The sequence below is a fragment of the Streptopelia decaocto genome (genome assembly GCF_964273445.1).
Source record: "Streptopelia decaocto genome assembly, chromosome: 17".
NCBI classification, from domain to species: domain Eukaryota; kingdom Metazoa; phylum Chordata; class Aves; order Columbiformes; family Columbidae; genus Streptopelia; species Streptopelia decaocto.
In genome coordinates this window covers 7,146,441-7,160,085 of record NC_138672.1, presented here as the reverse complement: position 1 = coordinate 7,160,085, position 13,645 = coordinate 7,146,441, and the positions used below count along the sequence as shown (strand labels likewise).

Below are 13,645 nucleotides of genomic sequence, written 5' to 3'. Positions count from 1 at the left end.
TTTTTTTTAGCATCTTTTTTTTAGAAGTCCACCAGCCACACGAAGCAAGACCCAGTTGCTTGAAACTCACCCTCCTGGTATTCCCAGCACTTGTGCAAGCTCTTATTTTTTTGGGGGGTGGGAAATGTGTTTTAAGTGACTAAAACTGGACTTTGGAGCTGGCAAGGTGACTCCTTGCCATGCTTAGGGCAAAGCACGGGTAGTTTGGAGACAAAGCCAAGCAGGTTTGCTTTGCCTGACACCTGGATTTTGCTGAGCAGGGGGTGTGCTCAGAGTCCGGCTTTGCTGGGCTGGAGCTGTTGGGCTGACAAACCAAAGCGGCACCAAAGGGGTAGGGCTGTGGCAGGTTCCCTGGGGTGAGGATCTGATGAGTCAGAGCCTGCCAGGATTGCAGCTTGGAGCCCTTGGGATGAAAGTCTTTCTGTTTGCCAGCCATTCATCTTCCACTCTTTAAGAAAAAAAAAGTGTATATTTATTATTATTATTATTATTATTATTATTATTATTATTATTATTACTATTGCTTTGTGTCTTCCTTGGGGTTTCCTTATTTCTCTCATGCTGTGACAACATCTTGTGCTTCTTCCACAGTGTTCACTATGGCACAGATCCGGACGTGCTCCGCCAGCCCCGTCCCTCCTCCTCGCTCCCGGCCGGTGGCAGTGGCTGGGGAGGGATGGCGCAGCATCCCTGGCTGGGGCTGGTGCTGGTGCTGCTCCCTTCACCACCTGGCTACTGATTCTCCTTAATATTGTCAAAATCTTGCCCTAGAGATACCATGCAGAGGAACCAGGCTGGCTCCCACACTCCCCCGTGGGTGAAAGGGGTTTTCTTACTATGGAAACGCACCTCTGCTACACTGTAAGGAGTAACGCACCTCTGCTACTCTGAGATTGTAAGGAGCAGAGTATGTGAGATGGTGGGGGCTTGATGGTGCCTGGCCAGGACCCAGTGACAGGCTCTGGGGGCAGATGGCTGTGGATCGGTCCCATCCGCAGCGCTGGGGATGCAGGGCTGGCTGTCCCATCTGTGTCCTGCCCGGGGCTGGGGATCGGAGCACCCTGTGCTGTCCCCTGCGCCAGGCAGGGGTCCGTGCGCCACTGCCCACAGGGGTGACAGCTGGGGGCTCTTGCTGGAGGAGTCCCCCCCGTGCTCAGCCCTGCTGCTCCCAGCAGGAATGACTTATCTATCCGCTGAGCAATTCCCATTTCTCCATCCCTGCCAGACCCCGAAAGCACAGCGTGCCCTGGGTGAGCTCCTCTCCTCCTCTTCCCTCCAGCTCTCACAGCTCCCCCCATTCCCTCCTGGCTCCTTGTCTCTGCGGTCGGTGGCATTATAAAAACCCCAGCCAGGCTCTTGGTGAAGGTTTTACTCCCAGCTTTCTTATTCCCTCTGTTTCTGCCTCTTTCTCTCCCTCTCTTTCTTTCCCTGCCAGGAATCCCAGTCCCAGATGAACCAATACTCCGTGGCTCTGCTATTTCCCTTTTATTCCTCCCCCCCCCCCCGCCTTCAACAGCGAGATGGGAAAAGAGTGAACTAAAAAAAAAAAAGAAAGAAAGAAAGAAAAAAATCAAAGCTGCACATATTGGATCCAGATGTGCTTACAGCCCTTTCCAGCAATTTAATTAAATTCCCCCAGACAGCCAGGAGGATTTCTTAATGATCAAATTTCCCTGGCTTTCCTCCTAAAATGCCCCTCTTTCTTCGGCTGGCTGTTGCTCTGTCTCCCTGATGGATAGCCAACTCGCATTCTTCCTAGTCCGCCCTGCCAAGGCGATGGGGAGGAAGGGGGCAGATCCCAACGCTGTTGTTTTAGTCGGGCACTTGAACGGCACAGCTGACCACGCCAGAGACATCCCTCTTTGCAAAACAGATCTTTCTGCCCAAGAGATGTGGGGATGGGGAGTCACCTCCCCAGAGGCTGTGGCCATGGCAGGACAGGGCAGGGATGCTCCTGTGAAGGGCTCCCGTGTGTCCCCACCGGCCTCGCCATGCTGATGGCCAGGGAGGCGTTCAGCCCTTGGGTCTCTGGCCTTGACACCTCCCAGGCTGGTTTTGAGCTGGGTTTGGCTCCACACTGCACCCCCAAAGCCTCCTTTATGGCCAGGGGGGTTATTGAGGTGGGGACAAAGCCTCTGCGGGGCTCCCAGGGTCATGGCCAGGCTGGCAGGGTCCTTTGGGACAGCCCAGGGTCCCCTCTTGTCCCTGGGACCAACGTGGCCAGGGTCAGAGGTGACAGTGGGGTGACCCACACTTGCCAGCCCTCCCTTCCCAGCCAACAGTGGGGAGTGCAGGCGGGGGTTCCTCCAATAGGGCCAGTAAATTGCCCCCCACCCTGGCACCCTATTTTGTGTGAGGAAGGGAAGGGTGAGAAACAGGGGGGAGCGTGACGGCATGTCAGAAAAATGCCCAACCAGCGCGGCCTCTTCGCCCCCTCTGCCCCCAGGCCACGGCTGCCCGCTGCAATCTGGAAGCGCTCCACCAGAATAAAATAAATACGTAAATAGGAAACCCAAGGCGGCTTCAGTTATTGCCGGCTCTCCAGAGCTCCCCGTGTCTGGAAATTCCACCAGAATAATAATAAAAATAATGATGATGATAATAATACCAATAAATCCCAGGGTAACACTTCTCCCAGCAGCTCTTTCAGCAGGGGAGGGTCTGGGTGTGCTGTGGGCAGCAGCACTCGAACCCCTGACACCCCAAACCCCCCATTCCCCGAGCCCCGGGGAGGCAGCAGCCACTCGGTGCCACGTTCCCAGCACCCCCAGCCCGTCCCGGGTGGGTGTGAGTGGCCCCGGTGGTGGGTGCTCCCGGGAGGGCAGGGTGCTGTTCGGGGATCTGGGCTTGTGCGTGGGTTGCATGACCACATCACATGCGCACCGCCACACCCACGGCCACACCCACAGCCACGGGTGGCAGAGATGTCGCCGAGGCCACTACAAGCGCCGGAGAGGGGGATGGAGCTCCGTGTGTGTGTGTGCGCACACCTCGCCTGTGCACTTGTGCGTGTTTCTCTGTGCTCGTGGCTGTGCACCCCGGGGGTGCGCATGGGAGCAGCTGCGCACATCTGGGCTGTTCGCAGGGGTTGCGCTGGTGCTTGTTGGGCGGTTGTGCCCATGCACGGCGGGGGATGCCCGTGGGCATTGGGTTCGGGGGCGAGGGGGGGGGTGTGCAGGTCCCTGGGTGTGCAAACGCCCGTACACACCCCCCACACCTGTGCCCGGTGCAAGCACACGGGGCGGAGCGCGCAACTCGTGCGTGCGCGGATGGGCGTGCCCGGGGGCGCGCACCGCGGGGGTGTGCCCGCACCCGGAGGCGCGCACAGGGCTGCACAGCGGGGGGGATATACCGGGGGGTGCCCCGGGGGTGTCCGCACCCACCGCCCGCCGCGCTCGACCCCGCGCCCGCACGATCCCGGTGCGCCGCTCCCGGCTGCCTGCTGCCCCCTGCCGGCCGCCCCGCAGCCCCGCCCCGCAGCGGCCAAGCCCATCTGAAGCCACGCCCACTGCAGGTACGCCCCTGTGCAGCCCCGCCCCTCCGAGGCCGCGCCCCATTACAGCCCCGCCCCTCTGAGGCCACGCCCCATTACAACCCCGCCTCTCTGAGGCCACGCCCTAAACGAAACCACGCTCCGTATAAAAGACCACCCCCCTCCCGGTACAACCGGCGGCTTCCGCTTCCGGCGGCGGCGGCGCCGAGGCAGGTGAGGAGCGGCGGGCGCAGCGGCGGCTGGTGTGAGGGGATGGTGGGTACCGGGGCCTCCGGGGTTTTCCCCGCGGAGCTTGGGGACCATGCGGGTACTCTCGGCCTCACTCCGAGGCTCCGCGGGGCCGTTAGGAGCCGTCTGGGTGGGGTCCCGGGCTCCTGGCGCTGCCGCCCCCTGGGCTGCTGGGGGTTTTGGGCCTTTGCGCTTCCCCCGTGGGGCGCGGGAAGATGTAGGGGCCGCTCGGTCCCACCCCGGGGGTGCCGCCTTGTGCGATGGGGCCTTGGTGGCCCCTGCGCTGGTGGGTTCTGCCCCAGCCCCGCTCCCGAAGAGCAGGCGGGGGCTCGGAGCCCCTCTCCGTTCTGTCTGCCCTCTCCCTGCACCCCGTGTGTGGGGCTTGTGGTAGCTCTTGGGGTTTGCCCCAAGCCTGGGCTCCGCCTGTCGTGTTTTCTTCCTACCCCCAGATAACCCCAGTTTGCAGCTCTGCAGGCAGGAGATAATTTGAATACACCTCTGTGGTGCGTGGGAGGAGATCCTTGTGCTGGTCTTTGTTGCCTTTTGGAAATGCATAGTGGGGGGGAGGCTGTGAGGTTCTTTTTAAATGCAGAACTGCTAGAAAGGCTTGTTTGTTTTAAAAGGGGGGAAAAGTCTTCTGGAAACCCGGCAGCACCAGGGTCTGCCTGCCGGAGTTCTGAGCAGGGGAAGCCGCCACTGCCATGCGGGGGGTGCTGGATGGTCTGTGCGCAGAGCAGAGCACGATGCCTTTCCTGCACGGCTTCCGCAGGATCATCTTCGAGTATCAGCCTCTGGTAGATGAGATCTTGGGGCTGCTGGTGATACGGGATGCGGACCAGCAGAACGACCTTGAGAGGTAACTGGACGGGGCTGTGAGCAGAGTTCTGGGGTGAAACGCCCACTTGGTGTGTTTGGGGGTGATGGCTGGAGCTCAGGGGTGTAGCTGAGGTCAGACCAGCACTGGTTGGGAGCAAACCCCAGTGCTGGGGAGCAGCTCATCTCACAGACACTCCTTGTGCTGCTGTTCTTCGGGAACGTGGGGGTGGAGCAGAGCAAACATGGGGGCTCTGTGCCCCCCAGGAACAACCCTTTCTGCCTGACCCATGGCAATAAAAACTAAATTGGGGTTCAGCTGTGACCCTGATGCTGCCCACAACCAACAGGTTAGACACCTGATAGTTACAAGACAAGAGGGGAGACCAGGAACTTTTCTTCTTCCCTGGTGCTACTTTGACCCTTGTGCGCCCCTGAGATTTGTGCTGTTCAACTGAGTAACTGGTGGTTTTTGTGTCCCAAGCCCTGCCTGTCTGGGCAGTGACAGGAGCCAGCTCTCAGCTGTGAGAAGAGTCTTGGAGAGGGAGATCCAGTCCCCATTTTACCGGGAGGGTGTGAGCTATGCCCTGCTGAAGGTCACTGAGCTGGGGCTCGTTCCTGCTGCTGAAGTCCTCCTAGAGTTTGGAGCTGACCTCAGCTTTGAAGGTGAGGCTGGTGGGAAGGGGCTGGGGCTGTTCCTTGGGCTGGTGAGAAATCACTGGGAGGGGATGACAGCTGGGGCAGAAAGAGGGGGTGCTGTCAGCTCAGACCCCCACTCCTTGCTGGGATGGTGTGGATTGTGGCAGCCCTGACTGGGGCATGGTTGGAGGCTTGGGAGTCAGTGTGCAGCTTTAAGGACTTTTGCCAGAGGTGGAGTCACTGCCAAAGCAGAACCTGGGATGTCTGTGTCAGCCCTGTTTTCATTGGCAATGCTGCACTTTCCAGCTGCCCTTTTCCCCTTTCAGTGGGTATCAGGGCTGTTCTGGGGAACCCCTTAGTTCTCTCTGACTCTGTGTTTTTGTTTTCAGACCCAGTCACCTACTACACCCCCCTGCACATCGCAGTGCTCCGCAACCAGCCAGATATGGTGGAGCTCCTGGTGCGCCATGGGGCTGACATCAACCGGAGAGACCGGGTACGGGCTCAGCTGCTGTGGCATGGCCAAGCTGAGTCCCCTTGAGACTCAGCTGCAAGGGGACATGCGGGGACAGCCCTCCCTGGCCTCACTGTGTGCTGCTTTGGCTGAGCAACCCTGCCCCTGCCATGGAGCGATGGGTGTGGGGAGGCCAGAGCAGACAAATCTCTGCCCATGGACACACTGGGCAGAGTTCAGTTCAATTTTTGGGGGTGGGTTCAAATATGCTCTCATGTTGGCTGTGAGGAAGCCCCAGCAGCGACTCTCTGGACCTCATAATAGCCCTCAGTGCTGAGTAGTGTTTTGTTTTCTCTTGCTCTGTGCAGATCCATGAGAGCAGTCCCCTTGATCTGGCCAGCGAGGAGCCCGAGCGGCTGCCGTGCCTCCAGCGGCTGCTCCAGCTGGGGGCTGATGTCAACGCAGCTGACAAAAACGGTCCGTGTGCCCTATCTGTACAAAGTGGTTGGAAGTTGGGCGTGGGCTGCAGAGCCTCCCTGCTGCTCTGTGCTTTCTCCTTGTGTCTTGGCTGTGTCGGGTGCAGAAGGGAACTGAAACCAGCTCTGTGCAGTCCATGGAAGATGGGATGGGGCTGTGCCTCCATAGCCCTGTGCTGCCCAGGCACTCTAAACCCCACTCTGTCATGGCACACGTGACCTCTGGGGCCACCACTAGCCCTGCACGTGTGGCCTGTGACCCTGTCCCCACAGCTCTGCACCATCATGTGGACAGTGGGAGCCTGCCAGGAGGGGAAGGGCTGTTTCTCCCCATGTTTGGCTGTCTGGTTGGTGGGTGGATTGTTCTTCTTCCTCCCTTTTCAGGGTGTCACCCTATTTTCATCTGACTAATTAATTGCTCTGTTGCAGGAAAGACAGCACTGTTGCATGCCCTGGCCAGCAGTGACGGTGTCCAGATCCACAACACTGAGAGCGTCCGTCTCCTGTTGGAAGGAGGTGAGGACAACCTTCTCCCCTCCCCACACACAACCCCTCCAGGCCTGGCACTGTCTGATCCCTCGTACAGCACCGAGCGCTGTTCTCCGGGCTCCTTTATGTTCCTACTTGAGAATAAAGCCCAGCAGTGCCAGTTAGTGCTGTCCTGGTCTCATGGTCTGCAGTGCCAGTTATGTTCTCTGTCCCTTCCTTCAGGCGCAGACGTCAGGGCCACCACCAAAGACGGTGACACAGTCTTCACTTATATCATCTTCCTGCTGGGCGAGATGGTGTGCAGCAACACGGAGGAGGCACAGGTGATCAATCGCTTCTGCTTCCGTGTCACGCAGCTGCTGCTGGCCCACGGTGCCAACCCCAGCGAGTGCCCGGCCCCCGAGTCCCTCACCCACCTCTGCTTCAAAAGCTTCAAACACCACTTCCCGCTGCTGCGTTTCTTGCTGGAGTCAGGTGCTGCCTACAACTGTTCCCTCCATGGTCCCTCATGCTGGTCAGGCTTCCACATTGTCTTCGAGTGCCTCTGCTCACACCTCAGTGTCTCTGAAGATGACAGCTTCTCTACAGATCTCATCCAGAAGGGTCAGACTCTGCTGGAGCTCATGATGGCCAGTTCACAAGCCATCCAGCTGCCCAGCAACTTTGAGGTCAACACCAGCAGCTGTAGGTACCATGGGGAGAAGATCAGGAATCTGTTCTCCTCTCTGAAGCAGCTGGAGCGCTCCCCACAGGCACTGAAACATCTCTGCAGGGTGTTTATCCGGCAGCGCCTTAAACCATGGCCAGTAGATGTCAAAATCAAGGCTCTACCTCTTCCAGACAGGCTTAAGTGGTACCTCCTCATTGACCATGCTGCTGCCGGGCACGAGGACCTCTGAGCCTGACTCATGCCTCTGTTTCCCCGCCCCACAGTCGTGGTGTGTCTACAGCCACCAAATCTCTGCTCTGGGCCAGTTTTCTCTGCAAGAAGTAGGCTGTCCACATGCTGTCCATGTGCCCACAGCTTGGCCAGTGCTGCCCATGTGTCCTGCTGCTGTGTTTTGGGGGGGGGTGTGCTTTTTTGGGGTGTGACACTGCATGCATGTCCATGGAGGCCTCATTGCTCTAGGGCATGTTGTGGGGAGGCGGGCAGAGCCCCTGGGCATTGGGGAGCTGGATACTGGGACAGAGAACTGGTTTGTGTGGATTTTAAGAACAGGCCTGGCAGGCAGAGCTGGTGGGGTGGTTGGGGACAGTGTGACTGGACAGGCAGTGTGTCCCCTTTCTCTCCAGCCCGGTGGGTGCAGGGGTGCGTTAGGCGAGTGGCAGGGTTGTGAGATGCCTTGGGGTGCTGGGAGAAGAGGTGTTCCCTGTGCCAGGAGAGCGCTGGCATCGTGTCCTGGTGTCCTGCCTCTGGTCCTGCTGGTGGGAGCAGTGTTGTGGGGGGCAGGTCCAGCATCTCCATGCAGATTTAGCTGCGGATGTGATTTCCTTCCTCACTTCTGAAACCAGGTGCGTGACAAGGGGCAGCGGGGCTGGCACCGGTGGCTGGCTGCTCGGCGCCCTCTGGGTACACCCTGTCCTCCAGGCACAGAGGAGCATCCACCAAGGACATCTTAGAGGTGCTGAGCTCCAAAACAGACAAATGGATGTTTCCTGACTTTTTGGTGTGTTTGCTGCGCACAGATGAGGAATAAGCGGCCGACCCTGAGTGCCTTGTGCCTCCCTCCCCACTCCTTGGCTCTTTCCCTTGGTGGCCGCTCCCAGGACCTTGGTCTCCAGCGCCTCCTTCTCAGGAACAAGAAATTACAGGACTTGGGGGTTTCTTTCCAAGCTGCTACTGGAAGCTCCAAACTGGGGCTGCATGTGGAGGTCCTGTGACCCACCTGTGCCACAGCTGCCTGGCTCCCCTTTCTAGGCATCTGCTTCCTTGTGACATGCCAAAGACTGGCCACAGAGCTGAGCACCCCCCGTGTGTTTGTTGTTTGGTTTTTGTTTGTCATGGGGAACAGATGCAGAAGAGGATGAAAAAAGGGGAAAAAATCTATTCTGTGCAGGTGCAGTTTATAGGAGGTGGATCTGGGGTCCATGGGCAGTTTAGCTGCACAAGGGTTGTCTCTCCCCATTGCCCTCCTGTGATTTACCTTCTTCCACCCTGCGGAACTGGAGCCATGCACCTTGATGAACTGATGTTTAAAAAAAAAATTATATTGTGATCAAATACTCCCCTGGCATCTGGAATGGGAAATGAGCAATTAAATGAGGCTTTTTGTAATAATGACAAGGGCCTTGTTTCTTCTGCAGAAGAGATGGGGCAGAGGAGGGGGCTCTGTGGGGAGGGGGGAAATTGTGTGGAGACCTGCTCATGGGTTTAAAGGAGAGGCCCCTACAAAACTCCAGAACCTGGTGTTGCTTCCCCAAAAGGGTCAAACACCCAGCAAGGAATGGAGCCCAGACTGTCACGGAGGTGCTTCACCAGCCAGACCTGGTGCTTCACCAGCCAGACCTGGTGCTGCTGTGCTCAGCAACCTGCGGGTGCCCACAGAGCGCGTCCCTTACAGGGGAGACCCTCTTGCTCCCATATGGAGCCCCCAAAGGTGGCATCAAGCCAGCGCTGTGTCTGACAAGCCCACGTGTGGAAGTACAACAGCAGGAAAATGTATTTGGCAAACACCTCTTTTCAGAAACAGCAGCAACTCGGAAGACAAAGCCTCGTCCACACCACCAGCCCTGGAGAGAGGGAGTCACAACACCTTCGCCACCGTCCACGACCCCGTGGTGAAGGCAGAGTCCTCACCCCTCCCTGCCTTGGCAGGAACCACCGTGCTGGCCCTGGAGAGACCTCCCACCGCCAGCCGTCCTCATCTCATGGCAAAGGTGTAGACGTGGTAGATCTCATCAGGAAAGTTCTCCTGGCGCTCCTCGGCCAGGAGGTGCAGCCCAGCCCGGCGGATGATCTTACGGACCACGTCCAGGTCCCGGCAGACGCTGCTGTCCACATCGTCCATGATCACGCCCTCCTGAGCCATGTTGTCCTTGATGACCACGATCCCATTGGGCCGCAGGCCGGCCCGGCACCGCTTCAGGAAGTCGGAGAGGTGGTTGTCGGTGAGATGGCCTGGAGGGGCAGAGCAGGTGTTAAAGGGCAGGGGGGATTGCAGGGCAGGACCCCCAGGAAGCATGTGGTACAAGGGCAGGAGACAGGGAAGCTGTGGCTGGGATCCCTCCTGATCCAGGCAGCCAAATATTTGTGCCATTTACAGGTGAAAGCTTTAGCTTGGGGGTGCCCAGCTTGTGTCCCGCCGGTTCCATCCAACCCACACCTCTGCCCCGGACTCCCAGGGTTTGGGGGAAAAGACCCTACAGTTCAGTGCCCTCAGAGTACCCCTCCATGGGGCAGGGATGGGGGGCAGGTCCCCAACCCAGCCCTCCCACCCATGCTGTGATGTTCACCCTTCATGCAGACCTCAAGCTGCTCTCCCCAGTGTGTGGGGCACCTGCTCCTTGGGGGAAGCTGGACAGAGAACAGGCTGGGGACACCCAGCGACCCTTACCAATGACCCACTGGATCCAGATGACATCGTAGGAATTTGGCTCGGGGCTGAAGTCCTGGAGGCCACAGCAAAAGTAGTTGCGTACCCGCCTGCCCTCCTCCCCCAGGTAGCTCTTGGCCTTGGTGAGGAAGTCCTGTGTCACATCCACCATGTCCACCGTCTTGAAAAGAGGCAGCAGCAGCCGCTTGGTGATCCGGCCAATGCCCGCGCCACAGTCCAGGGCACGGGTTGTCCCCGTCCGGTTGGGACCATCCTGGAATGACAAGCGTGAGGGGCTGAATCCCACCATGAGGCACCCATGGAGGAGAAATGGGGGAACCACCCAGGAAGGGGCTGGGGTTTTGGGAATCCATTGAAAGACAAAGCTCTCCCAGCTCACACGCAAAAGAACATGCAGCAACTCAGAAGGAAGAGCCCGGCTTTGCTGGGCAAAGGATGGGGCTTTGGGAGCACAACAGACGGGGCCACCTACCCGCAGAAACCTCTGCAGGAACTTCCTGGAGCTGTTGATGTCGATGGTGGAGATGTGGCCGTAGCCCCCCAGCATGCCGTCCACCGTGGCGGGTACGTCCTTCCAGTACTTCTCTGCCTTGGAGTAAAACTCGAACTCGTTCTCCACCACCTCGCTCGTCATGCTGGCCGAGGGGCACACGCCCACGCAGGACTCGCTGCTCCTCCGACACAGGAGACACCACCGGTCAGGTCCGAAAGAGCTGTGAGTGCAAAGTCCCCTCCAAACCGGGGAGGAGGCAGCTCTGCGAGCACCCCAATTTCTATTTATCACCCCTTTCCCCCTCCCCAGGGTTATTTCAAGCCCTAAAAACCTTCTGGCGAGAGCAAAAAGGAACAATGATCTAAATAATTAGCCCAAAACCCCTTACTGTGGTTCAACCTCAACCAGCATATATGATCAGTTCAATAAAACAATATACTACTACTACATATAAAAATATAAATTGATGCTTAAGGAAATCACTCATTAATACCAGTCCTCTGTCCCTGGTCCCCAACAGCCCAGCCCCGGGAGAGCAAAAAGGCAAAGTGCTGAAAAACTGAACTAACGCGTAACTAATGTGGAACTCCTGAGCGGAACCAACCAGCTGGAAAAGCCAACTCCAGTTCTATACGGAGCACAATTCCATAGGGAATATTTCATTGACCAGCCTGGATGTCAATTCAGCTGCTCTTTGCACCTGCAGCTGGAAAGTTGAAAAAGTTCTGGTTCTCCTTTGCAACAGCCAAAACATCAATAAGTTCTTACGTCCTTTTCATACCAACTCAAAAACACAGCCTAGCTACTGGAAAGAAAACTTCCACTCATGGTAGAAGTGTGTTATCACATTATTCTCACACTAAATCCAAACCAAAAGACTGTGCTAGCTACTAAAAAGAAAATATTCTAACTACTATGAAGAAAATTAACTCAATTCCAGCTAAACCAGCACACCCCTTCCTAGGCAGGGATGCCTCATCCAGACCAGTCATCCCAGAACTTTGCTCAGCAATATACCAAATTAGATTTTTCTTTTAAGGCTGACCCACCCTTTTCAGCTGTTCTGCCTCCTCTCTCCCTGTCTTAAGAGCATTAATATTTTAGAGATGACATATTTATCTGTGGTGACAGCCCCATCAGTCACCTCCAATTACATCTGGAGTTGCTAAAAGTGATCCTAAGCACCTACCTGAGGATTGTAAATCTCAGCCGTGACCACAAGTTAGATATTTGTAATATAATAAAGTCAAGGTATAATCAGCAATACAAGCTATAAATCCCCCCCCAGACATCTCATAATTCAAACCACTGTGGATTTGATTAACTGCGCTGGGGATTAGAAACTAGATTTAAAGTGGCCAAAGGGTAAATTCAAGGACTTCAAACACCTTTACAAATAAAGAAATATATAGTGTTCATGGCTTGAATTTGCTGGCAAATATCCCATTAGACACAAAACCTCTTCTATGGCAGTTCTGGTGGCCCTGCGTGGTCTTGAGGAGCTGGGGAAGGAGCAGGGGGACACAGTATCTTACCTGACAGATCACCGGTTGAAATCCAGTTTGGCTTGGTGGTGCTGGGAACCGGTCTGTGCTGTGATCTGGGGAAGAAAATACAGGAGTTTAGTCCCAAATCGCCATTTTTAGTCCCGTGAGCGATGCTGACTGCAGCCCCAGGGCTGCCCAGACCCTGTGGGGACCCTTGTGGGGCAGTTGGGGGGCAGCAGCTGTGCTGCCCCATCGCTCAGAGGCCGCAGGAGGCTGAGCCATGGGGGCAGCTGGTGCATGGAGGGTTTTGTCCCCACTTCAGGCAGCGCTGCCATTTGGTCTCAGGGGTTGGGATCTCAGTTCGCTCTCCTGGCCTTGTCACCCTTTCCTTGCCCCTGCATTCAGCTGGGTGACCTCCTGGTGATGTTTTTCAGGGTGTCACAAGCCACCAGCACAGGTTGAGTACCCACCAGCCTGGACCCCCCGTGTGTCCCCGCTGCCCTGAAAGCCCCCAAAACGCTGCTGCTCCCCCGCTGCCGTGCAGACAGGTGCCGGCCGGTCCTTGCCCCACAGCCCGCCCCCCGTGACCAGCTCACACCGGGGAAAAGGTCACACGTGGGAGAAGTCACACCAGCCCTCCCCGCTTTCGGGGTGGGGGGTCACCCCAGCCTTGGGGCCCTTTTCCCGCCCCCTGGGGCATTTGTAGACCGGGGGGCCGCAGGGAAAGGGGGTGCGTGGGCTGAGGGTCCCCAGGACGAGCGGGGGCTGGGGGGGACACCGCCAGGGTGACACTGGGATCCCACCCCCGGGGTGGGGGTTTACACCAGCCCTGCCCGCGGGGTGCGAGGGCCGGTTCGAGGCCCGAACCCGCCGTTTCCCCGGTACCTCCGGCTCGGGGCTGGGCCCCCCCGCGCTCCGGGGCTGCGGCACGGAAAGCCCCGCCCGCCGCGGGGCCCGATCCGGCCCAGGCAGCTCCCCCGGCCCCCCCGCCGCTGCGGCCCCGGGGACTGGGGGTGCCCGGTCCCGCCGTTCCCCGGGGCCGGGCGGCCGCGACCCCGACACCTCCGGTTACCTCCGGCGACGGCCGCGCTCTGGCCCCGCCCCCGCCGTGACGAGCGGCTGCAGAAACCAACCAGGTGGCGGCGCTCGCAGTGACGTCAGGACGAGGGCGCCTCGGGGGGCGGGCTCTCCCCGCTCTCCTACCGGCTGTCCGCGCGGGGGCGCTGTGGGGCGGAGCGGGACAGACCGGGACGGAGCGGGGAGACCCGCGGCGGGGTCCGGGGCGGCATCGAGTGGTGGTTGAGGGCCGGGGGCCCCGTTCTACCCCCCGTGTGCCCACACTGTGTCACGAACGGCTCCGGGACCGCCCGCCGGCTCCAACGGAGCTTCGTGCAGCCCCCCGCCCCGGAGCCCCTGCCCCGGAGCCGCTGCCCCGACACCGTGCGGCTGTTGGGGGGCAGGTGGGCGCAGGAGCCCGGCGGCGGTGGCACCGGGATGGCAGAGCCCGGGGCAGGGCGGC

The 13,645-nt window shown here is 58.5% G+C and overlaps 2 protein-coding genes across 5 annotated transcripts; one reads left to right on the top strand and one right to left on the bottom strand.

Moving 5' to 3' along the window:
• Positions 1-3,623: 3,623 nt before the first annotated feature.
• ASB6 (ankyrin repeat and SOCS box containing 6) lies at positions 3,624-8,244 on the top strand. Of its 2 annotated transcripts, none has more exons than XM_082067773.1 (7): positions 3,624-3,706; positions 4,345-4,577; positions 5,019-5,200; positions 5,563-5,669; positions 5,996-6,104; positions 6,533-6,619; positions 6,815-8,244. In XM_082067773.1, the coding sequence occupies exons 2-7, from the start codon at positions 4,423-4,425 to the stop codon at positions 7,489-7,491; spliced, it is 1,317 nt and encodes a 438-aa protein (XP_081923899.1). In that variant the 5' UTR covers positions 3,624-3,706; positions 4,345-4,422; the 3' UTR covers positions 7,492-8,244. The 2 variants fall into 2 exon arrangements, with proteins under 2 accessions (XP_081923899.1, XP_081923900.1); XM_082067774.1 differs by having other exon boundaries at positions 3,687-3,748.
• A 984-nt stretch (positions 8,245-9,228) lies between these two features.
• Positions 9,229-13,235, bottom strand: NTMT1 (N-terminal Xaa-Pro-Lys N-methyltransferase 1). Of its 3 annotated transcripts, none has more exons than XM_082067776.1 (5): positions 13,199-13,235; positions 12,175-12,239; positions 10,619-10,814; positions 10,147-10,399; positions 9,229-9,710 (listed from the first exon to the last, which is right to left on the bottom strand). In XM_082067776.1, exons 3-5 carry the CDS (start codon positions 10,778-10,780, stop codon positions 9,454-9,456), a joined length of 672 nt encoding a protein of 223 aa, XP_081923902.1. In that variant the 5' UTR covers positions 10,781-10,814; positions 12,175-12,239; positions 13,199-13,235; the 3' UTR covers positions 9,229-9,453. The 3 variants fall into 3 exon arrangements, with proteins under 3 accessions (XP_081923902.1, XP_081923903.1, XP_081923901.1); XM_082067777.1 differs by lacking the exon at positions 13,199-13,235 and adding an exon at positions 13,012-13,191 and having other exon boundaries at positions 10,619-10,820; XM_082067775.1 differs by lacking the exon at positions 13,199-13,235 and adding an exon at positions 13,012-13,191.
• Positions 13,236-13,645: the final 410 nt, after the last annotated feature.